The 26,468-nt window shown below is 36.6% G+C and overlaps 1 protein-coding gene across 1 annotated transcript; it reads right to left on the bottom strand.

The window, feature by feature from the left end:
- Positions 1-2,346: 2,346 nt before the first annotated feature.
- On the bottom strand, positions 2,347-26,431 carry tmem170a (transmembrane protein 170A). Its single transcript, XM_073069937.1, has 3 exons — positions 26,191-26,431; positions 7,179-7,346; positions 2,347-5,565 (listed from the first exon to the last, which is right to left on the bottom strand). The coding sequence occupies exons 1-3, from the start codon at positions 26,300-26,302 to the stop codon at positions 5,435-5,437; spliced, it is 411 nt and encodes a 136-aa protein (XP_072926038.1). The 5' UTR covers positions 26,303-26,431; the 3' UTR covers positions 2,347-5,434.
- Positions 26,432-26,468: the final 37 nt, after the last annotated feature.

The following is a 26,468-nucleotide window of genomic DNA, read 5'->3' on the forward strand; positions in this document are numbered from 1 at the left end:
CTCAAAAGCAGTGCTGGAATTTGAGTATGGCGGTTCTTTGGAGTTCTCATAAAGGGCTGTGGAATCATAGGTAATTGCACTAAAAGCAGAAATCAATGGATGCCTGGATTTAGAGAAATCAAGCAGTTCTAGGGATAGAGTAGAAAATTTTGTTATAAAAGATCCACCATAAATTTGTTGGATAACAGACCAGCAAATGAATGACCTGCTAGTGTTTTGTGTTTTCATGCTTTGCTAGTCTGTTAATTAGATAGATAGATAGGTAGATAGATAGATACTTTATTCATCCCCATGGGGAAATTCAACTTTTTTTCCAATGTCCCATACACTTGTTGTAGCAAAACTAATTACATACAATACTTAACTCAGTAAAAAAATATGATATGCATCTAAATCACTATCTCAAAAAGCATTAATAATAGCTTTTAAAAAGTTCTTAAGTCCTGGCGGTAGAATTGTAAAGCCTAATGGCATTGGGGAGTATTGACCTCTTCATCCTGTCTGAGGAGCATTGTATCGATAGTAACCTGTCGCTGAAACTGCTTCTCTGTCTCTGGATGGTGCTATGTAGAGGATGTTCAGAGTTATCCATAATTGACCGTAGCCTACTCAGCGCCCTTCACTCAGCTACCAATGTTAAACTCTCCAGTACTTTGCCCACGACAGAGCCCGCCTTCCTTACCAGCTTATTAAGACGTGAGGCGTCCCTCTTCTTAATGCTTCCTCCCCAACACGCCACCACAAAGAAGAGGGCGCTCTCCACAACTGACCTATAGAACATCTTCAGCATCTCACTACAGACATTGAATATACTGCTAGGAACAAATTAATGCATCTTCCAAGGACTCTATTGATACGTAGAAGCTTGTTGAAAGCCACTATCTTATAAGGAAACAAGAGTCCAGAAAGCACAATTAATTTAAGGGATAACAAGATAATTTTTCATTTAATTATTACTCTACACTGGGTAATACTTTATTTTCCCAGATATTCAAATTGCCTTAACTAGCCTGCATTCCATCTGCTGCTATAACAGAACCATGAAGTATATGTTTAGTGAATCATTTTACAATTTGAATTTCCTTTCAAGTGGTCAGATTATAAAAAGAATCATGCGTAAAGCTCCACTTACCACACAAATTGTTTACAATGTATGCACACAGAAGACCACTAGAATAACACCCAAGCATATTAAACAAGACAAGATCTACTGTCATCACTAATGGAAACAGAGGGGTGTGTACAGGAGTTTAGCAACACACTAACTTAAGAAGTGAATGCTGGCATGACAATCTTGCATATACACCTTCTTGCCTACCATAATAAATGCTGCAATATGTCTAATTCTTCACAAAAGAAACCTGATGAAGGGTTTTGGCCCGAAACGTCGTTATTACCTTCTCCCATAGATGCTGTCTGGCCTGCTGAGTTCTGCCAGCATTTTGTGTTTTTTAATAATTAGACTTATCTTCTCCTTTGTTTCTAGATGCACATCCCCATTGACGACTCAGATAGGTGGTGTGCAAGGATCAGGGAGTATCAGCTCCACCACTGGATGACTTATAATTTAATCACAATGTATTACAGTAGATCTCTTGTTCAGTGTGCTACCCAGTTTAGGAAACTGATGAACATGCAATAAAGTAATATAGTGTATATTAAATTTTTCCAATTCCATATGGAGGTGAACATCAACTTGCTAAAAACAGAAACAATCATCTAGACCTTTTCAGTATAACCTATAGGAAGGCTACTGGAAATAAAAGGCCATTCTAAGTTACACCCAGTGGCCACGTTATTAGGTACACCTGTTCATTAATGTAATTATCTAATCAGCTAATTATATGGCAGCAACTCGATGCATAAAAGCATGCAGACATGGTCAAAAGGTTCAGAAATGTGATCTAGGTGACTTTGTCCACGGAATGACTTGCTGCCAGACAGTGTGGTTTGATTATTTCAGAAACAGCTGATCTCCTGGGATTTTCATGCACAGCAATCTATAGAGTTAAAAAATGGTGCAAAAAAAAAGACATCCAGTGAGTGGCAGTTCTGTGGTGAAACCGCCTTGTTAATGAGAAAGGTCAGTTGAGAAAAGCCATACTGATTCAAGCTGACTGAAAGGCTACAAAACTCAAAGAAGAACGCATTACAACAGTGGTGTGTAGAACAGCATCTCTGAATGTACATGTTGAACCTTGAAGTAGATGGGCTACAGCAGCACAAGACCATGAAGGTATGCTGAGTGTAAAACAAAAAAGGCAAACAAACTCGAGATAAAATATGTATCTTCATTTTAAAGCATTGTACATCTCTCTAAACTTATGCAATAAATAAACCACAAGATAATTTTATAAATTTATTTTGTATAAATATTTTCCAGCAAATATCACCAAAATTAGCAATGTAAGTAGAAAAATAAAAATTCTGATTTCCCCATGTTGACAATATAAATTTCAAAACAAATTTGATCATTACACAGTATTAAAAACCCATAATAAACACTTAAATTCACATTGTTAGACGTTTAAGTAACAATCAAGCAAGTTAACAACCTATTTGACTGTACCATGATGATCCATTTAGAAAGATGTCACAGGTTAGAGGCTTCCACTGCATACATTGAATATTACAAAAACATATAATTTGAACAATAAACTAATTTGTATAATGAATGCAAGTAACAATGATTAGTAAATCTTCACTAATGTGGTTTAAACATAACCAACCTCAAAATAAAAAGTGCAAACATACTTACACTATATTTACGCTCACTAGATACATAACTGCAGGCAAAGCATAGCAGACTTGTATATTGTATCTATGGTATTGACAGTATCACAACCATTGACTTGACATAAGCAAATTTGCAGGGCAGCATGAAATAATTTAGAAGTACTCCTCTGGTTAAAAAGATAGAACAAGGTAAAAACAGACATTGAATAAAACATGAGGAAAATATCAGATTATAAGTGAAAAGACAAGTCTTTTTTATAGGTCAATATTCGTAGTATTTTCCTGTACATTACCCACAAGGCTAATATTTAATGTTGAGAAAAAGGAATCCTATTTTTATCACTTGGAATCTCCCCGGAATTTTGGAGGGTACAGTGTAGCATTCCATTTAATTTTCAATGAAAATTACCAACTCACATCCTTCCTTCATATTTTGTGATGAACAAATGATTTCCTTGATAATTTTATTCAAACCTCCTCCTGTAACCAGTTTACTAACCTCCCTTCACTCCTAAAACACACATAATAATTTCCTTGGTAATCATTTAGCAAATAAGTGTGTCATGAGACACCAAATAAAACAACTTCCCACCATTAGTACGTAGTTGCTATGAACAAGATCAGGGCATAATCATGACGATAGTGGACAAATCATTTCTTTTTAAAAAAGGGAGCATTGGAAGAGCACAAAAATAACTGTACAGAGAACAAAAACAAATAATAGATAACTAAGGGGAAAAAAAAATCAAACTTGTACAAAGTAAACAGCCACAGCAGAAAAAGCACAGACTCTTCCATCCACCCCCAGCACCCACCTCACCAAAAGCCAGACGTTAGCACTGCTCCCCTCTTCCCTCATCTTCTCCAATGTCCTTCTCTTATACAAATCAAGGTTTTGTCTGGGCTTGCCAACTGATAGCTTTCATTGAAAGATGTTTTATCACATAGAATAATTGAAATGGAATCAGGTTTGATGATGATGTTGACATGATTTCTGATTCTCCCATTTATTAGTCCAAAATATTAATGTCTAGCTACTTTGAAAAGAGCAGTCTGTATAAATTAGTGGGATCTATCATTTCTTTTTTATAAGAGCTAAATAAATTATTTTGCAGCAATATATCACTATATGCAAAATTAGAAACTATATTCAAACCTGTTTAAATGGTTGGCAAATCATGGAAATCTGTTCAACTGGAAACTTCGGCATGTAAGACACTCAGCTTTCATAGTTATCCAGTATATTTAGTCAACACAGGTTTGAAGATTGTTTTTCCTCACAGTTAATCTAAAATGGGTTCATTAACAATTGCTCATATACATGACTAAACAAATGTTCTCATGCACAGGCTCAACATGAAAACATGGAGCATTTCAACAATAATGTACAAATATTAAAATGGCTGTTTTAAATACTAGAAAATATTAAAACAGTTGGCACACCTGAATTGTACATACACATGCAGATACTGCTGCAATCAACACAAGTCAATGCCAAAAAAGTTGTCACTGAAAAGAAATTCCATCTTTTCAGCCCGAAATTCAAAATAAGAAACAAACTTAACACACTGTCATAGTTAATATTACAGATCATTTCCAAAGTCATGCTCTACATTTTACATATATAATCAAGAGCCAGTCCCTGTTAATTAGCCTGAAATATGGATGACCTTCTCAGACATTGGCTTAGCAAATTATTTGCAGCACTAAATCTACATTAAGAAAACTAAATTTGCTTATTTATCATGTCTTCAGAAGTAAAGAACATGTCATTGGCATTTAGGGCAGCTCTGAGCCTTAGTTTTGGCTGTTAAGAAAATTGCCACTAAAATTACACACAAACTTGTTTTACAATCAATATGTTCTTAAATGTTAGTTACTTAGTAATATTTACTACTTTTCTGTATAGTGTAAAAAGACAAATAGATTTTTATAATCAATGTTTAACTGAGTTGAGTGCACAATAAAGAATCATTAAGGTCACAATTTCAAACAATGGAATTTCATTTCTATTAAATAACTGTTCAACTTTTATAGTCAAAGCATTCTGAAATTACCCACAAATTATAAAATAGGCAGACTCTAAAAATGAGAGTCCACACATTGTTTGGACTGTTCACTTTGTTTAAACCGTGAAGCAGTCAACATTTCAATTCTTTGAGTATGTTTTCTAATGTGACCTACCCTTTGGTAATCTTCAGTTATGTGTGTTTTGGTTGCCATTTATAATTATTCCTACTGTTGAAATATTGAGATGCAGTGAGCAGAATGAAAATACAATTTCTGTACATCCTACGAAGAACTTGAGATGGTCTGTATTCTAGTCCTACAATAAACATTGTATACCTTATTTTTTTTTTTACAAAATACTTATACAAGTCTTCACCTCATGTTTAAAGTGTGGAAAACAGGAGTCTATCTGTGTGCCTTTTAATGCAAATGACCTCTTTTGGCTTTCTCTTTTGAAAAAGAAACAGATCTCAGTAATTTAAGACAGGTATACACGTTCTTTGTTTGTCAAGCTTGGCCACCCATTGAGATGTACATGTATGATTTTGTCAATTCATTTTTGTTGAGCAGCAATAATTGGCATCGAGCTTAGTTTGGATTCCACTGGTAGAGTGTAGTTCTCACGCAGCCACACATTTGCAGTTGTTGACTGTAACCCTGCTCGCTTAGATGAGCAGATCACCTTCTGCTATAAAGTTGCTAAAATTCGTAGGAAAGCAATTGCCACAATGAAAAATACCTGTCCCACTCCAAGAACCAGAGCTTCATAAGGCACCATTTGCTTTGTTGCAGCTCTGTAGACACCAGCAATAGCTGCACCTGCAAAACAACATTCATTGGCTTGTCATTTGGGCAGGATCCACAAAACATTTGCATACGTACATCGAGCAAGGAACAAAACAATCAAATGGCATTGGTAATGCAACAAAAAACTAATCAACCTTACACTGACAACCAAGTTAAGAAATCAAATACAAGTACAAATGATCATATATGTAAATGTGTATTAATATACAAATACAGGAGGTTATACACAATACTTTTATTGTCTTTATTAATGTCTTAAACAGTGCCAACTGCTTCATGGGAGTGCAAGCAGATAACAATTGTAGCTAAACAATCCAAAGCCACTTTAGTTCTGATTATAATAGAAACATGTCACCAATGGTTCTGGCAGGTCCATCAAATACCTGAAATTAAATCATGGCTGCAAAGCCTGTACATATTGGTGTCTAAAAAGCTGCTATAAGGCCATTCAGGAGCACACAGCCAGCCTCATTAGGAAATCCCTTATATGCATAGCTTCGCCACACAGCTTGGACCTGGCCTCGCCTCAGGTCATTGCATTTGGGATGCCATTGACAGAAATGGTGTTAGGTAGTATTCTGGAATTATGTGAATATAGCAGATACTCATCCATAACAAGAACCAGGCTCCAGTTGTTATGGTAAATGTAAATTTTCAAATTCAGGAAACTTGCAATTAGCCTTAAGTTTTTTTTTGTAAATTGAAGCTAGACTCCACAGTCTAAGGGACTGCATATGCAACAGCCAAATGTTAAGGCATTGGGGTTGTGTTAATTGTTCAGCTGCTGAACAGTTCTCATAATCTATGAATTGATGTAGTGTGGTATTGCAGAAACACTGGTAGTGGGAGCCATCTGTCAACACAAGTGGCAAAAAAATTCAACTACAGCTCCACAACAGAGGGATACTGTAAGAAAGGCAAATAGGTGCCTAACCCAACAAACAAACTGGTGGAAGAATTCAGTGAGTCTGGCAGCATGGAAGGAAATGGACAGTTGACATTTTGGGTTGAGACCCTTCATTTGGACTGCCAGAGAGAGGGGAGAGAGACAGTATAACAAAGTGACGGGAGTGAGTGGAACAAGAGCTGGCAGGCAATAGCTAGATCCAGGTAAGAAGAAATGATAGGCAGTTGGAGGAGAGAGAAATGGAAAGAGCAGCAGAGGCTAGGTGGTGATAGATGCCATCACCCTTCCTCACCTGGACCCACCTATCACTTTGCAGTTGTTGCCCTGCCCCTACCTTTCACCTTTTTATCTGGACTAGATATCTGAATAGAGTCAGTAGAAAGGGTCTTAAATGCTGTCCAAAAATATTGACTGTTCATTTCCCTCTACAAATGTCCTTCAACATTTTGTTTGTTATTCCAAATTCCAGTGTCTACAGTCCCTTTTGTCCCCAGATGTCTAGCTAGTTCACTATCTTCCTATAACAAAAATTCACCCAGAAGATAGATCTCATTATGTCCTGAAATAAATAGTATAAACAATTTGATTTACCATACTAAAAAATTTAAGACATGGAAACATCCTAATACTTGCAATTCAGATACTTTGAGATAAAGGAGAGAAAAACCTCTCAGTAGAAAGTTACTTAACTCTGGAAATAAAAGCTTTAAACACCTACTGGTCAACACTGCTGCAGTGATTGGTCCAAGGATCCCTGCCAGGATGCCCAATGACATGAAACGTCCATATTTGTGGTGTCGTAACATTACAAATGCCAATAATCCGGCAGGAACATAGATAAAAACCGTAGACAGTAAGGCCCAAAGGAACACTGCATACCACATCTCTGTAATGGCAAAAGCAAAGGGTTAAATCAACATCAAAGCATAACAAAGCAGCAGCTAACCTGCTGGTAAACTGGAACTAGAAAAAAGTTTATATATCACACTGCTTTCCCTGGTAAGATAATGCACACAGTAAGACAGAAATCTCACATCCCCAACAAATGATGCTGTTAAACTATGGTCGTAGACTGACTGATCTGAACACAGTGACGTTCTGTCAGGCAAAAGTAAAACCACCTTTACATCCTGCACTAATCCTCAAGACTGATTTTGATAGTGAGCACACATGGAGCATTAAAAACCACCTCCATTTGTCAATTTTACACAGTGCAGCTTCAACTATTGCTTCAAGAATGTATCCTTTTTTTTGAACAAGCTAAACACCATTATGCACTCAAGGATGCAGATGAAGATGCAAATACAAGGAGAATTATCAGTAATTCATACACTTAACATACATTATTCCACAACAATGCCATCATTACTTCACTTGATATCAGAGATTTAGAAATATATTGTACTAGTATGGAAATACTTCCAAATGTATGTCCAAATGTATTTACGAAAACTGACTGGTGTGGCATTGAACTTGCTGGAACAGGACTTTTTACTGTAGGCCTGTATGCTTCAGTATGAAAACAATATCCACAGCAAATTACTAATAATGAAATGCTGCAGTGTCTGGGCATTCAAGAATCAATTCTCAAACCAATGAAATTTTAAGGATAAAAAAGGAAACAATAACTTGCATTTATGTAGCACTTTTAACGTAGTGTAATATTGCACAATTTTTCCTAAAGTTCTAACTGAAAGATATATTAATATCAAAACTGTTACAAAACTGTTTATTTCACCTCTTTTACATCTGTTTTCCATCTTAAATCTGTTTCTGGAGCTGTTAAGAGCCTGTGACTTACAATTTGGAGATCGATTGCATTATCCAGTGCTTTACTGTCTCCAAGACCACTCCGGGAAGCAAGCTCGAACCCTCGAGCCACTGAGGTGAAGAAATTTCAAAATGGGGTGTGAGTTGGTGATTGATTCCATTTTGCCGATTAAAATGTCGAGGAAGATTGAAGCAGAGGAGAATGTGGAAGGTGAGCAAGGGTTAAGTGCCAACTATCTGCCTTTTGATTTCTGTGCCTAGAAGGTAGGCCCTTGCATTCAAGAGGTGTCTCTCTCTTCTGATGACGTTGGAGGACGTCACCAAAGTTTTGCATTTATGGATTTGGACTACGGATGTTTCCGTCTTTTGGTTTTTATATTCTGCATTTTTCGTTGCTTTTTTGTGGGGAGGGGGTTGATGATGGTGTTGCCATTCTTTTTTAGTGCGGGGGGTGGAAGGTTTGTTGTTTCATTTTGAACGGACTTGCATGGTTTTCTTTGTTTTGTGTCTATTGGGAGAAGACAACTTCCAGAGTTGTATACTGCATACATACTTGGATAATAAATCATGGTGGGGGGGTTGGAAGGAGAGATTTAAATATACCTAATGACTTGAGCTCCACAGTCACCTGTGGCAATGAATGCACAGATTCACCACCATCTAGCTAAAAAGATTCTTCTCATCTCTATTCTAAATGGACACCCTTCCTTCCTTCTAGTTCAAGACTCACTCACTTTTGGAAACATCCTCTTCATGTCCACTTTATCTAGGCCTTTCCATATTTGCTAAGTTTCAATGAGATGACCCCTCCATTCTTCTAAACTCCAGCAAGTACAGACCCATTAAGTACTCAGAATGTGGTCTCTCCTGAAGAGGAAAATCAAAATTTACATTTGGTGTCTGCCATGCGGAACATTTTTGTTTCACAGGGAACTGCCCGACTTCCAGGAAGCTGTCACCATAATTCTCCATTCCACTCCCATTTGACTTATCAATTGCCCTCCAGCACTCTCCCAAAAAAATCCAACAATATAGCTCAAGGAACAGCATCTTTCTTAAAATCTAAGCATGTTGCAGCCTTGGAAATTCAATAGTGATTTTTTTTTATAGTTGCGCTTGGTTATCCAACTACAATATTAACTCTCTTATTTCTTCTCTTGCTACAGATACCATCTGATTTGACTGGAATTCCAATACCTCCAGAAAGCTTCAGTTCTCTTCAGCAACTCAGACCTGGATTTCAAATGTTGTTTCACTACTCTAAATGTACTCAAGTTGGCAGCTTTGAAATCTGCATATCATAGCAACCTGACCTCTACTTTTAGAGCCACTTCTTTAATTCATATTCCTGTTTTCTCTAATTTTCATATCCTTGCCCCCCAACTCCCTCTAAGACTGCTTTATTTTCTCATTTTCCCCTTTCTTTGACCTGAGGATTCATATTCTTCTCTCCACAGATGCCATCAAACATTGAGCACTTAAGCATTTTCCGGTATTGTTTCAAAGATCAAGCTTTACCATTTGTTTCAGTTCTGACAAAATATCTTTTCTTTTTAAAATCTTTTTATTAATTTTAAACAAACATAAATGAAACATGAATACAGAGAGTTTGAGAGTACATAATTAATAGGTTAAGGTATAAATACAAATAGATGATAATCCATATATAATAACCTCCCAAACTCATAGTAATTACGAAAAATGGAGTAAATAAGAAACCCCCCCAAAAAAAGAAAAAACCTCGCTAAGATGGGCCATTGCATTATGTCAAATATACACAGTAGCGCCAATAACTCCGCACCTCCATCCAAATAATTAAGGATGATAAGAGTAAGGTTTAGGAAAAGTCAGTTTAGCTCATATGAAAATGTTGAATAAATGGTCTCTAAGTTTCTTCAAATTTAACTGAAGGGTCAAAGACAACACTTCTAATTTTTTTCTAAACTCAAACAAGAAATAGTTTGAGAACACCACTGAAATATAGTTGGAGGATTAATTTCTTTCCTGTTCAATAGGATAGATCTTCTAGCCATTAATGTAACAAATGCAATCATCCGCCGAGCTGAGGGGGATAAACAACTATTATCCACCATTGGTAAACCGAAAATTGCAGTAATAGGATGCGGTTGCAATGTGATATTCAGAACTGTTGAAATAGTACCGAAAATATCTTTCCAATAATTTTGCAAGCAAGGGCAAGACCAAAACACGTGGGTCAATGAAGCAACTTCAGATTTTATTCTTATGTTAATCCAACCTGTGACAGATGTCATTCTGAAGTTCTGACAAAATATCAGCACTCTGCAATCACCCTGCAGAGGGGGATCCTAACCCTCCACAGACTCTGCCTGACCTGCTGAGTACTTCCAACATTTTGAATTTTGTTACAGATTTCCAGCAACTGCAGTGTTTTATTTCTGCAGCATGGATTTTACAGCTCTAGCATTATTTTTTTCCCTTCCACTCTTTTCTTCTCCCTTTTTTCATTTGTCTCCTATTCACATCATCTGTAGGCAGGTCATGTGGGATTAAAAAGCCTTTGGCACGCTCTTTCAGCTATAATCCTTTGCTGTCTTTCTTGTTCTGTACTCTTTGTTCACTTCATCCACCCTTCAAGTGAATTTGATTTCTTAATTCTGATGAAAGGTCCTTGTTCAGCTCTTGTTCTTCCTTTCACAAATACTGCCTCAAATGATGACTACTTCAGGCGTGCCCTGTCATTATTCCAGAAGCCAGAGTAGATCAGCAAACACTAAAGTGGCTAAGAGGGATTTTGGTGCAAATTAACATAGAAACTACAGAATGTTATTTGAGGTGAAAGGTGGAATACTAGGACAGCAATGACAGGAAGCATTGTTGACAGTTTAAAGTTGCACATAGCTGAAACAAGCCTAAGGAAGGCCAATGTCACAAGATTCAAAGCTGCAAGTCTTAGTGATATTTTCTAAGGATCAATGTTGAAATCCAAAGGTAAGATTTCAGATTTGCAGTGTCTGTAAATTCGGAGTTTTAGGTCAATGACCTTTCATCAGAATTAATCCAGCTTATTTTAAAAATTACCAAAGGGATAAAAACAGGTTAGGAAGTTGAATTTGCCACAAGCCCCAAGGACAATGGACCCATTCATTCAATTACATAACTTTTTCTTTCTCAATCTTTTTATTATTGTTAATATCAACAAAATAAAATTAATACATAGATAATGGGATTACAAACATACACATTTCAACTGAACATGAAAGAATACATAAGCAATGATTACAGTATAAATGAGTATTCCCAAATCATGAACGATACAATATACAAATAAACAAGGCAAACCTAGGTATATCATAGTATATATTTAAAAAAACAGAAAAAAGAAAAAGAAAAATTATGCAAAAGAAAACTAATCTAATAATTTAATAACTAATAAAGAAAAAAATAAAAAAATAAAAAAGAGAAAAAGAAAAAATGGAAAAAAAAGGGCTGTTTATAATATCTCACAAAAATACAAAATCATCAGTGTCGTCAACTCCGATCCTCTCAACATATATAAAATCGAAACTGGAAAAACAAATACCGTAGATTCCGGACTACAGAGCGCACCTGATTAAAAGCCGCTGGCTCTAATTTTAGAAATAAAATCAATTTTTTACTTGTAAAGGCCGCACCGGATTTTAGGCCGCAGGTGTCCCACGTTGTAATATGAGATATTTACACAGAAAGATATTACACGTGAGGATTTTTTAACTTTTAATTAAATCCATATGGTAACAAAAACAAATACATATTGCAAATGCTTTTTTTCGAACCGTGCCCGTAACGCGGCTACTTTTAAATATACGTTGCGTATACTTCTTTACTGAACAACATTCCAATATCTCCTAACGACTGGTAAAAAATATATATACTGCAGCCTACCAGGAAAAGTTATTGATCGCCTTTAACTTAAAAGCAGCATTTTCGCTCCGCCGCTCCCCCCCGCCGTCCCGTTTATCGCAAACGGCATTTAAAAGCAGCGTTTCGCTCGGGTCTAATGCCCCCTCCTTCCCGTTTATCGCAAACCGGTATCCCACAAGACGCGGCGAAACCGGGTGTGACGTCATAGCATCCCGCGATGTAGTACAGAAAACAAATATAGTTAAAACTCTTCTAACTTTAACTAGAAAATGAATTACTAAGCGAAAATATTATAAACTAAATAACTGCCATAAAGGCAGCACAATGCTTTTCTTCGAGTGTTTTCCATGTTGATGAGGGTGAGTACAAATGACTGATTTACAATAATTTAATTGTGAAAGTGCGCTTGATTTATCGTACAATTTCATTGGACCTCTGTGAACTACTCATCAATTTTATTGGTCTACTGTTACGAGGCAAAATGTTTTCGGCGGCATGAAAAAAAATAATGCATTAGCCGCTCCGTATTAAAGGCCGCAAAGTTCAAAGCTGTTCAAAATGTGGGAAAAAAGTAGCGGCTTAAAATCCGGAATCTACGGTAGGTTTGGAACAGGGTCATATTACATCATATGAAAATATTGAATAAATGGTCTCCATATCTTTTCAAATTTAATAGAAGCATCAAATACAACACTTCTAATTTTTTCTAAATTTAGACATAACATAGTTTGAGAAAACCAATGAAATACGGTAGGAGGATTAATTTCTTTCCAATTCAACAAAATAGATCTTCTAGCCATTAATGTAAGAAATGCAATCATTCGACAAGCGGAAGAGGATAAATGGAGTGAGTCCATCATTGGTAAACCAAAAATTGCAGTAATAGGATGTAGTTGTAAATCAATGTTCAATACCGCAGAAATAATATCAAAAATATCTTTCCAATATTTTTTCAAAAGCGGACACGACCAGAACATATGAGTTAAAGATGCTATCTCAGAATGACATCTGTCACAAATAGGATTTATATAGGAATAAAAACGAGCCAATTTATCCTTGGACATATGAGCCCTGTGCACAACTTTAAACTGTATTAATGAATGTTTAGCACATATAGATGATGTATTAACTAATTGAAGAATTTTATCCCAATTCTCAATAGGGATAGTAAGGTTAAGTTCTCTTTCCCAATCATTTTTAGTCTTATAAAAGGGCTCTGAACATATCTTCGTAATTATATTGTAAAGTTTTGATATTAGCCCTTTCTGAAAAGGATTTAGTTCAAACAAATTCTCCAAAATACCTGAAGACACAAAATTTGGAAAAGTAGGAAGTACAGTATTTAAGAAATTCCTAATCTGTAAATATCTAAAAAAATGAAATCTAGGCAAATTATATTTATTAGATAATTGCTCAAAAGACATAAAACAATTATCCAAAAATAAATTGGAAAATCGTAGTAATCCTTTAGTCTTCCAAGCTGAACAAGCTTGGTCTATAATAGAAGGATAAAAAAAGCAATTGGATACAATAGGAATATTTAAAACAAACTGAGTCAACCCAAAAAATTTCCGAAATTGAAACCACATACGTAAAGTATGTTTAACTATCGGGTTGTTAATTCGTTTCGGCAATTTAGAAAGAGAAAGGGAAGAGAAGTCCCTAAAATAGAACCCAATGCAAATCCTTGTACAGATTTAATTTCCAGGTTCACCCAATGAGGGCTAAAAGATATATCCCAATCCTTTAACCAACATATCAAATATCAGATATTAACTGCCCAATAATAAAATCTAAAATTAGGCAATGCCAATCCACCTTCCATCCTTGCCTTCTGTAAATAAATTTTACCTAACCTAGGATTTTTATTCTGCCATATATATGAGGAAATTTTTGAATCAACATTAGCAAAGAAAGATTTCGGAATAAAAATAGGTACCGCTTGAACTATATATAAAAACTTGGGTAAAATAACCATCTTAATAGCATTAATCCGACCTATCAGAGATAAAGATAGTGGTGACCACTTAGTAAACAAACATTTAATCTGATCGATTAAGGGTAAAAAATTAACCTTAAATAAATCTTTATAGTTTTTTGTGATTTTAATCCCTAAATAAATAAGAGTCATTAACTAATTTAAAAGGTAAATTTCCATAAATTGGAACCTGTCTATTTAAAGGAAACAATTCACTCTTATTAAGATTTAATTTATACCCGGAAAAATCACTAAATTGAGCCAACAATGATAAAACTGCAGGAATGGAATTCTCAGGATCAGAAATAAATAATAATAAATCATCTGCATATAATGATAACTTATGTATATCTGTCCCACGATTAATGCCAAAAATGTTCTGTGATTCTCTGATAGCAATTGCCAAGGGTTCTAAAGCAATATCAAATAATAATGGACTAAGAGGACAACCTTGTCTAGTACCCCGAAATAAACGAAAAAAGGGAGATCTTTGATTGTTAGTAAGCACCGAGGCGACTGGAGTATGATATATCAGTTTAATCCAAGAAATGAATGTCGGACTAAAATTAAACTTCTCAAGCACATTAAATAAGTATGGCCATTCAACTCTATCAAATGCTTTCTCCGCATCTAATGAAATGACACATTCTGAAGTGCTATGTGAAGGAGTATAAACAATATTCAATAATCTCCTAACATTGAAAAAAGAATAGCGATTTTTAATAAAACCGGTTTGATCTTCCGAAATAATTTGGGGTAATACCTTCTCCAGCCTGGATGCCAGTAACTTGGAAAAGATCTTGGAATCTACATTCAATAAAGATATTGGTCTATAGGATGCACAGTCAGTAGGGTCTTTATCTTTCTTCAATATTAAAGAAATGGAAGCTCTATAAAAAGATTGTGGCAGATTGCCCAATCTAATTGCTTCTTCAAAAACCCTGCATAACCAAGGAGAAAGAGTAGCAGAAAAACATTTTAAAAATTCTACTGTATACCCATCTGGACCTGGTGCTTTCCCAGAATTCATAGAGGAAATAACCCCTTTAATTTCTGCATCCGTAATAGGAGTTTCTAATATTGAAAGATCATCTGATGATAATTTTGGAAAATTCAATTTCCCAAGAAAATCACACATGGTATTACGATCATGAGGGAATTCGGAATGATACAGGGAGGTATAAAAATCTTGAAATGATTTATTTATCTCATCATGGTTAACTGTCAGATCCCCATTCTGCTGACGGATCTTAATAATTTGACGTTTAACCAAAGCATTCTTCAATTGACTAGCTAACAGTTTACCTAATTTATCACTATGTATATAAAAATCAGATCTGGTTTTCATTAATTGATTTTCAATCGAAGATGTAAGTAATAAACTATGTTCCGTTTGAAGTTCAACCCTTTGTTTGTAAAGCTCCTTACTAGGAGTAATTGAATATTTCTTGTCAATCTCTTTAATTTTAGCAACCAATAAAAGAGTTTCCTTCTTGATGCGTTTTCTCAGACCAACAGAGTAGGAGATAATCTGTCCACATGTATATGCTTTAAAAGTGTCCCAAAGTGTTCTGCAAGAAATATCATCCGTGGAATTAGTTGAAAAGAAGAAATCGATCTGTTCCTTCATAAATTTAATAAAATCTGGATCTTGCAGTAAGGTAGAATCAAATCGCCATTGTCTAGCACTAGAAGCTGTATCCGTAAATTTAATAAAAAGTTTTAATGGAGCATGGTCAGAGATGGCTATAATATCATAATTACAACCAATTACCGATGGATAAAACAAGAGTCAATAAAAAAGTAATCAATTCTCGAGTAGGAATGATAAACATGTGAGAGAAATGAAAACTCTTTGTCCTTAGAATGCCGAAATTTCCAAATATCAAAAATTCCATTATCAGTCAAAAAAGAGTTAATACAAGTGGCCAACTTATTAGGTAAAGTCTGAGTAGATATAGATTTGTCCATCAAAGGATTTAAACAACAATTAAAGTCACCACCCATTATTAACTTATATTCATTTAGATTAGGTAGAGAAGTAAATAAGGACTTAAAAAAAATCGGGACAATCCACATTTGGAGCATAAACATTAACCATAGCAACCTTTTTGTTAAAAAGTAAGCCAGTAATTAACAAAAATCTACCATTCGGATCCGAAAAGATATCTTGTTGGACAAATGCAATAGAGGAGTCAATAAAAATTGAAACTCCTTTTACTTTGGCATTTGAATTTGAATGATACTGTTGACCCCCTCCAAAACCTAAAAAAGTGATAATTATCCTCTTTCCTCACATGAGTTTCTAGTACAAAAATAATATGAGCATTAAGTCTTTGGAATACTTTGAAAATCTTTTTCCGTTTAATGGGATGGTTTAAGCCATTAGTATTCCAAGAGACAAAATTAATGGTCTGAGCCATATTTCTGAAATCAACCCTTTGGTATATAAAGGGTTAACCAAATTATGAACTCATGCACCCGGAAGAGGAACAAAAATAAGGGGCGGACCCAGAAGTGACGACATCGCAGACATTTTAGTAGTTCAAAATCAGCCCAAATGAAAAAACTAATGTAAGAAACATAAGATTTTCTCACCCCCCACCCCAGAGGGAAAAAAAAGACCACCCCAGCCAGGGATAGGCTGGGAAAAAGGAAAGATGAAACTAAATCTACCCCCATATCAGCAGAAGACGACTCCGTATATAAAGGATAAAAAAAAAGATCCACCCAAACTCTAAAAAAATAATCACTATACTAAAACCAAACATCTTAATATAATTGGTAGTAAAAAAACCAAAAAGAATATAATCACTAGTAACTTATAAATCGGGTTAAAACCCAAACAAACCAAAAAAAATTTAAACTGTGATAAGAAATGCATTATAGGAAGAAGACGAGAGAAAAAAAATGGCGAAATCAAAAAAAAAGCCAAAAATATTTTAGAGAAGAAACCGCCATCTTAGTAAAAAAAAATTCACCTTCGAAGGATTAATAATAATGACCAAAAATAAAGTACAGTGGTTGAAGTAAGTTGAATAAAAAGATTAGTATGTCAAAAAAAAAACTTTAACTAGAGTATAAAATATAGAGTAAACCTACACCAATAGCCAGAAACAAAATCTGGTTTTGGAAATAAAAACCATCTTGCACGATCAAAATCACTCATTTATTAGAAATGAGAATCCGTAGCAGTAGGGAAGTTCTCCTTCAGAAAGCTTCTCGCTTCAGATGTAGAAAGAAAAACACGCCGTGGTGCATTCGGAGGCGATATTCTGAGCTTCGCAGGGTATAAGAGCGCAGGTTTTAGATTTTTCTCATAACATTCGGACATCAGAGGTTTAAAAAGAAGCCTTGCCTTCATTACTTCTGGACTAAAGTCTTCTACTAATCGAAAATTATGATCTTGAAATTTGACCATCCCTACACGCTGAGCCACATGAATAAGTTGCTCTTTAACATGCACATAGTGAAATCGGACAATTACAACCGGTGGTTTAGCTGAAGCACTTGGTGATCGACACATAAGTCTGTGAGCACAATCGAGTAACGGAGGACTGTCTGGGAATACAGAAGGGAACGCATCCTTTAAAAGTTGAGCAAAGTACTTCGAGGGGTCCCCTTGTTCAATACCTTCCGGGAGACCAAGTATGCATAGGTTCTGTCTTCTGGACCGATTCTCAAAGTCGACACTCTTGGCTTTAAGTGTTTCCACCTGTTTAATCGTCGAAAGTAAGTTCTGCTCCAATTTTTCAATTATCAAATCTCGCTTCCAAGTATCTTCTTGCAGAGTTGTGATTAGAACTTGCTGCTGGTTAACTACTGAATCCGTCTTATCCATATAATCTTGAAAAGCCTTTATATCTTGTTTAAAAATTTGTTGTTGTTCTTCAAATTTTTGATTTAAAACCTCCATTAACATTTCATAAGTCAATTCAGTGCCCTTAGGATCAGTCGTCTTCTTCTTCCCGTTGCCGTTAGGATCCTTCCCGAGTTCTCGCCCTTTAGATCTAAGAGCCATTTCTGTATTCCTTTCTTCAAAAATTCAGAATAAACTCTTAAAGATAAGTCCAAAAAAGTAACAAGAATCTTTTGGTGTAGGTAAAAATAAGTTAAATAAGGGTGATCATAGGTTAAAAAAAGTAAAGGTTATGGAGCGAATCTGAAACAGTGCTCACTCCACGAGCGTCTCCTGCTGACTCCCAATTACATAACTGAATGCCATTTCTGCTCATACAATCCAGGATGTGGCAGAAGCATCCTGACTGATCTGAACACTCAACAGAAAAAAAGGATGCATTAGAATCAAATTCAATACAGCAAGGTACGGTGTGATTGAAAGGCATTATAAGCACAAGATGTAATTAAATGTACCCATGTACTGCGAAAAATAATAGCATTAAATTTAAATCGCTTCAACAGTGCAAATGCAATTGATCACTTGAAACTCAAGTGGAGCTTGAAAGACCACATTTGCAAAACTAATGGCAGAGCAGCTCAAATGATCAGATGATTTTTAACAGGGTGCCTCATGCCCTCTCCTTTGTCACAAGTCACTGGGAAAATGTACCTACAGAAGATTCTGGTTAATCAGCACCAGTACGTTTTGGCCCAATTAAGCAGCTGCTCCAATTATCCAAAGCTACACAGAAATAGTTAAAAAGATATAAAAACAAGACAAACTACCATTTAACTGAGTAGCAAGTTATGTATTTAAATGAAATACAGAACAAATTAGAACACTAACCTCTATTACTACAATACTATAAAACTGTATTAGTTCATATTTACTGACAGAGGAATTCATTAAGTGTCATAGTCATTACTGTCATAGTACTCAACTGGTGAACTATCCATTCTCAGCCTCTTAAAGAATTGAGGTTTAAAGCTTTTCCCAATAATCAACAATTTCTTTTTATCAGTCCCTGACATATTTGAACAATACAACCATTAAGTGATCCATTGCTTCCTTTGTACCTGATAGTGCTGTCTGTAGCAAAGGGAACTGTCAGGCGTGGCGCAATAAAAAAGGCCTGTTTAATTGGCATTGTGGATACCATCCGCACAAGATTTTTGAAGTGAGTCAGGGATTGTTTTGTATATTTCCATGTTTCTGCACTTATAGCATCACCACTACTTTTCTTGCCGTGTGCTTTCTTCAGTTTAATGTGGTGCCTACATTGGCATTGAGACAACTAACCATCTTAGCGAGCTCATCTGACTTGGTTTTTAATATTGGTCCACTGACACACACAGCTCATCCAGTTATAATAGAAAACCATTGATTGAGGGGCCCTTCAACTTCTGGATCTTAACTTCACACTTTCATTTTTGGGATGCACCACTGTCCCTCGTGTAATGCCCATTCTTCTTGCAGTTTATCTTTCTGATGTGTCAAGCATGCAAATGTAGACTTTGTAAATTTCGAGAACTCCAGTTATCTCTGCCAGCTAATGAGGAGTGGCATTAGGTGGAAGACTTAATTTGGTCCAGTAGGGCACATTTTTAGGCTAGTCAAATCTTTTTGTGGCAAAGGTGTCAAGAAAAATATTAGTCAAAAATAAACAAAACAAAATGATCAAAAATCACTGCTTTTTGAATCAGTGTCCATTGGCCCAAATGGATAAGTCAAGTTCATTGTCATTTCAACCATAAACTGCTAGTACAGTACACAGTAAAAACGAAACAACGTTCCTCCAGAACCTGGTGCTACATGAAACAACACAAAACTACACTAGACTATGTGAGACAGCACAAGGCTACACTAGACTACGTAAAACACCATAAAAACTGCACTAGACTACAGACCTGTACAGGACTACATAAAGTGCACAAAATGCTAGATGGCAGGAGGGAGATGAGTTTGTATGAGGGGTGCGTGGGGTCCTTCACAATACTGTTAATTTTGCGGGTGCAGCGTGTGGTGTAAATGTCTGTAATAGCGGGAAGAGAGACCCCAATGATCTTCTCAGCTGACCTCATTAATATATAACAAATTTGTTAACATAACAAATACGTGTAAGTGTCGTAACTGTTTGCTCGAAGCATAGTGTAGTGCCTATAACAGCACACAAGTACACATGACTGATAGTCGCCTGCCCCAAGTAAGTGGCATAGTATCCTAAATACAAGAGGGGAATCCTGGTTATTTTCTCCATTTGCTTTTGTTCTTTAAAAAGAGTTCCTAAATAAGTGGCTGCCCTGATAAACCAGAATCCACTGTATTAATAATGGTGCACGTTAAATGCACCATCTTTTACTCAGTTCTTCAGCACCAACCTTGCTACTACAAACTACTTAACAGAAATTACGTTAAATCAATTATTCCATCCAAGAATACGACAACTCTCACCCCCATTTTGTAGTGTATGGGGATTTTAGTTTAGATTAATGAGCAAAGCACCCTTCCCAGAAATATCCATTACCCAATAACATTTCTACTAAACCAATTCTCCTTGAACTGATCAAACATTTACCTTTTACCCGAGTACCAAAAGGCACTTTCCACAGTAGCACCCATCCTGCCCAGCTTGTGTAAATCATGTCAGTGGCCAATTAGGGAACCTGGCTCATGAATACCTATTCCTGAGCAGCTTTGCACTCCATCAAGTCTTCTATGTGATGTCAATGCATCAACTCTCATTCAGAACCAATCAACATCTCAGTTGTCAAGTAAGGGGATTAGAGCTAGCCAGCCCTTTGCTTGTGAGGGAAACACATGGTGCTATGGATCAGAGGCAGCAGTGAGGATGAACAGGCACCTGCTGACAACAATCATACAATGAACTCACACGCTGCCAGCTTTAAACAATCAAATGTAGATATTGAGGCAAAAGGGACATATTTGCAAAAAGGAGCACTTCCTCGAAATGGAAGTCTGGACCAGAGCTGATTAAAACTCATATGGCATGCCCCAGAATTTTGACATGGCTTCCTATGCTAATAAGAATGTTAAAAATATCAATATTCTGCAATTGTTTACAGTGTGATCAAAACCATGACTACTTTTAATCTCAGCAGGTACAACAGCAACAGTGGAAAAACAAGCAGTTAATATGTCTGGTATTTGTCAGAAATGGGAAAAAGACTAAATTCATTCATTTTTTCTCTCTCGCTCTCCTAATTCTGATGAAGCGTCTTGGACACGATACATTAATTCTACTTCTTTTCCTATGGATCCTGCCTACCATGCTGAATACTTCCAGCATTTTATGTTTTTTTAAAATATCAGATTTCCAGCATTTGAAGGTTTTTTTTAAATAAAGGCAGTCCACAGGTTACGTACGAGTTCCGTTCCTGAGTCTGTCTTTAAGTCGGATTTGTACGCAAGTCGGAACAAGTACATCCGGTATTATTTTGCGCCAGTTAGTCAAACGTTTGTCTTAGTATATGGCATATATTTTACCTTTCTATGCATATAAAACACTTAAGAAACGTATGTATTCCATAATTAAACCACTGCGTTGCTTGGTAATAATTGTAGCTTTCATCGGGGCAGGGCCTTTCACATGCTCCATTATTCTCACCTTATCCTTTAAAATTGTTCCGATCGTTGACCGACTGTAGCCTAACGCTTTTCCAATGACCGATGGCATTTCACCTCTTTCCAAACGCTTTATTATTTCCACTTTATTTTCAATCGCAATTGCTTTCCGTCAATGGAACAGAAACACTGCAGGCGGCGCGGGTCCCGAGCTCTGTCGGCTGCCGAGTTCCGCCAGGTTCCAAGGACCACCGCATTGAGACAGGCTAAATTGGACAAGTGGGGGCTGTGCTGGGTTTGGGTATTTGATCCTCCACAATATTCCACGTGGGAATTTATACTGAAGGTGGCAGTATTTTTTTTAAAAATGAGGTTGAGTTGAGAGCTCGACATCAACCTGGCACGGGAGCCGTCTGGAATCGAACTCGGAAGCCTTTGTTCTATAGCACGGCGCTGATCTCACTGCGCCACCAGCTGACTGGAGCGGGGGCGGGGGGGCAGGGTCAGGGTGAATCTTACTAAGAAAAATTTAAGCCAAATACAAAGTTAAACACTCAACACAGTGTCAATGGCAACGGCTTAAAATGGCAGATGGCGTCGTGATCTGACTTAAAATGGCGGACGGCGTTCTCCTTCCTTGGTTCGTAAGTACGAGTTGTCTGTAAGTTGGACGTTCGTAACTCGGGGACTCCTGTAGTCAAATTTTGAACTTTGCTTCCGATACTAAACTAAGTGGGATTGAGGGGAGAAGGATATAGATACAGCAGGGGAATATATGGACAAATTGAGTAGTGGAGAAAAACATTGCAGAGACAGTACAACTGTTATCCATTTTGTTGCACGTGGCAGGAAATGAAGTAATGTGCAAAATGGTGTTGTGAATTTTCAGAGGGGCTGAGAGATGCCTATACAAGTTACTGAAATCCAACATGCAGGTGCATCCTGTGATTAGAAAGGCATATGGTTGGTCAGACTTTTGTGAACAGTAGATTTGAATAGAGTCAAGAAGTCTTACTGTATTTGTGAGACCACAGCTGCAGTATGTGTACAATTTTGGTCTTAAATAAGAATGGGTGTGCTGGTTTTGGAAATGGCAGGTTTGCCCTATGTGGAGAGATAAAGTAGACTCGCTGCTATTTTCAACAGTTTGGAAGAATGACAGGATCTCATTGAAACTTGCATAATTGCTGTAAGGCTTGATACGCTGAGCACAGGGAGGAGGTTTTCCACAACTTTCCCTTTGGAATCTTCTACTTTGGAGACTCTGTGGTTGAGTTCAATCAAAATATAAATCGAGGAATTTCTGGACATCAAATGAACCAAGGAATATTGGGAGAATTTAGGAAAAGGGCTTTGAAGTAGAACAACCATGATCCTGACACTGAAGTAGAGGATAAGACATGTTAATGAATGGCAAACAAGCTTAATGCCTGAATGTTTTACTCCTGGGCATATTTCTAACAATAAAAAAATGAATTTGGCTTCACCAGTGAAAAAGTGATGCACGTATCCACAAATAATCAAACAAAATTCCTCCAATAAGGATTGGGATTGCTTAATGCACATTTGAGCAAGATATTAAAGAATAACATAATTTTTAAGGATATAAAACTCAAGAGTGTTGTGCTGCTACATTGATTCCACACTAATATATGGAAACAAATGTTAGACAATATCAAAGCAAAATGAGGAATGACTTGAAGCTGCAGAACTGTGGTTTGAGAAGAATGATGAAAATACCATAAAAGAACAGAGTGACAAATGAGGAAGAGCTGCCAAAAAAATGGAATAAGAAGAAAGCTAATATAATCAATCAGGAAATGACAGCTGGAATTTCTGGGACATGTACAAAGGAAAGAGAGGTTTGAACATCTTGCAGTGATGGGAAAAATTGATGGAAGAAAAATTTGCGGTCCAACATTCATTAGTTACATCAAAGGATGGACAGGCAAAAGTTTTGAACAGCTTATTACAACTTCTCAGAATAAAGACAGATGGAAGTCCATGATTGGCCACTTCATACAACATGGCACATGATGATGATGATGAGTCCTCCAATCAATGGCTGCTTCAAACTGTAGTTTGTATGAAGAGACAGATATTTGGATCATTTCTGGAGTCGATAGGTCTTCTGTGGAACATTTCTTTGTCTCAGCACACTTCAATTTTGGAAAATTTGCTTTGAGTGGACTATGCCTGAAGGGAATTTTCCTTTTGAGGCAAAACTTTTGCAAAATGTGATCTATTCTAACAAACACTGCATTGTTCCCCCCCCACCTGAAAAAGTAAAATAAGGAGACGCTTAACTTAGAAATACAAAAATCATACAACTTTACCTCTCCTACTAACCAAATTTTGAAAATCACATAATACAAAAATATCAAAAAACCTGTGAAATGAGAGCACCAGTTAAATAGCAGAGTAGCTATTTAACTAAGAGCAAATGACCCGAATTGAGCAACAAGATCATTCCTTTTGAGTCAAACACGATTCTTAAGGCAATGTTACTGTTAAATATTTTAATAAATAGAACCTTAGTTGGGATGCAAATTACACTAGCCATACCACAGAAAATCAAATTTATATTCCAGTTCAAGATCACACAAGTTATATGTATGACATCAACAGCCATCACAAATGATTTTTCAGTTGTGGATCAAAATCAATGCTTCATTAAAAATGCTCTTCATACAGCATGAATACCCATTACAATGACATGCTAAAGCAATTAAGCATCAATGTATTCCAAACAGTTAACTTTATTCAAGCCTGTTTCTTTGCTTTTGCGTGTTAACTTCAAAACTCAACACGTTCAAAATTTGTCTTTTGTTCAGTAACATTGAAGAACTTGTACTATCTTCTGACTCAAAACAATAATCAACAAGGTCTCAGTTAGCTGCATTTAAGGACTGAGAAGGAGTACATTCAGGCATTTAGATGGTGCAGTTTACTTGAAATAAAACAAAATGCTTGTTATAGTGGACAAACAAGAGATTCTGCAGATGCTGGAAATCTGGAATAACAGGTAAAATGCTGGAGGAACTCAGCAGGTCAGGCAGTATCTTTGGATGTGGTTATAGTATCTCTATAAGATACTATATCTCTATTCTATGGAGAATAAAACCAATTTAACATTTCAAGAAAATGACCTTTCAAACTATTGTGGTATTTGTTTTTATGACACTCCAAGCCAGCACTCCTGGTTAATTGTAAGAAATTACACTAATATGCTTACAGGGCTCATCAAATTCAATCAATTGCAATCAAAATTCAATTATTCTTTGCATGCCAAAAAAGCCTAAGAGGAATGATGTGCAAACAATTGGAAGCAACTAAACTATTATTTACCAAGTGTCAACATGATGGTGAGTAGATTCTCCAATCCATGAAATTCCCAAAAACTCAATATGATTGACAAGTATTAAAATGCCTTGAGCAGAACCAAAGCAAAAAAAAATGCTACTGTGACAGCAAAACGATTGTAATCCTGGGTTGGATTACAATCTAACATGGCTAACATGGCCCAGCTTAGATTTAGTACAGTGGATGAAAATTTTTTTAAATAGCAACTGCTAGAATTCTGAAATGAACAAAGAAAATGTTGAAATCACACATATCAGAAAGCATCTATGGAAGGAAAGGGGCCTCCGACCTGAGATATTATTTCTTTCCTAACAATGCCTGATGGAATGAGTATTTTCATTGTTTTGTTGTAGTACCACGGAGATTGATGGTCGGTCCATAATTCAAGGTTAAGCAGTCACATTCATTACCTATGGAAAATTCAGATTTACCTCTCCAGCATGCCAGCCCATATATGAACACCAGACAGTGGGCTACATTGTAAATTTTTGCTTAAAATACAAATCTGTAAAATCAAACGTTTTGTTATGTAAAAGTTTGGCCAAACCACTTTAAATAAAGTTAAGGGATTGTACAATTACAGTTGACCTGAAATGAGGAAACAAATTAATGAAAGGATAGTCTGAAATTGATAACATTGTATTTATCTAAATCTTTCAAAGTTCAGATAAATCACAAAGTGGCATTTAGACGGTGATTGCGGGATAGACAGAATTCCAAAGCATTAAGAGGGCACTTTCCTTAGTTTTCTCGGGTCCTTTTTCGAATAACCCTACACAAGTATTCAATATGTTTTAGTTTATTGAAACAAGAGCTTATTTGGTAAAGTAACTAAATTGGCCACAGGTATTTTATACTCGAGGCCAGCGAAATACCTAAAAAAATAAACGGAGATGGAGAACAAAGCGCAAAGGACAGAAATAGAAGTATATAAAGTCTGACCTTGATCCAATATTTTTTTCCTTAGACTTTTTAGACAAACAACTACAAGTTTAGCCCTGTCGGGGATAAACTATTTCTGCAACGATGCTACTGTGAAAACAGTGGAAGCATTAAATGCAACAGGCACTCATAACGACTTGGATTCTCGCTGAACTGACATGTCATCGACAAACTCCGGCCTGCGGCCAACAAACTGCCCTGGCACAGGCTGCGCCAGCAACTGGTCCCTTCCATTCAGGCCGTCCGATCTTTCCCATGAAGAAAGCGGCCAGCTGGACATCGGCCCGTCTCCCCACAGCCCCCTTCACTCACCGGAGAACTGGCAAAGAGCTGTGGTGGCATTTCCAGGGCAGGTCGCGTTCCCGACCCGGGGGATCAGGCCCAGGCTCAGGATCTGATGTACCGAGAAGCCAGCTGAGTGCATGGCTCAGCCATCAAACCGACCCATCCTCGAGTTCACAGACACCGAAAACTCCACACGACCGCCATCACCCAACACACGACCACCCTCTCCGGAGCGACGGCCCGTGACGTTGTTGATTGACGGTCCGTTGCACCACTCAGAAACCGCATCACTCTGGTTACCTCCC

This window comes from Hemitrygon akajei, chromosome 17 (assembly GCF_048418815.1).
Source record: "Hemitrygon akajei chromosome 17, sHemAka1.3, whole genome shotgun sequence".
Classification (NCBI taxonomy): Eukaryota; Metazoa; Chordata; class Chondrichthyes; order Myliobatiformes; family Dasyatidae; genus Hemitrygon; species Hemitrygon akajei.

Bases quoted from the DNA above. Each gene is read 5' to 3' on its own strand.
- tmem170a (XM_073069937.1), bottom strand. From the start codon at position 26,302: ATGCACTCAGCTGGCTTCTCGGTACATCAGATCCTGAGCCTGGGCCTG. The intron at 7,347-26,190 runs GTGAGTGAAGGG...TTGCCATTACAG, and splicing joins AGCTCTTTGCCAGTTCTCCG to AGATGTGGTATGCAGTGTTC. The intron at 5,566-7,178 runs GTAGGTGTTTAA...GTTGTTTTGCAG, and splicing joins CACTGCAGCAGTGTTGACCA to GTGCAGCTATTGCTGGTGTC.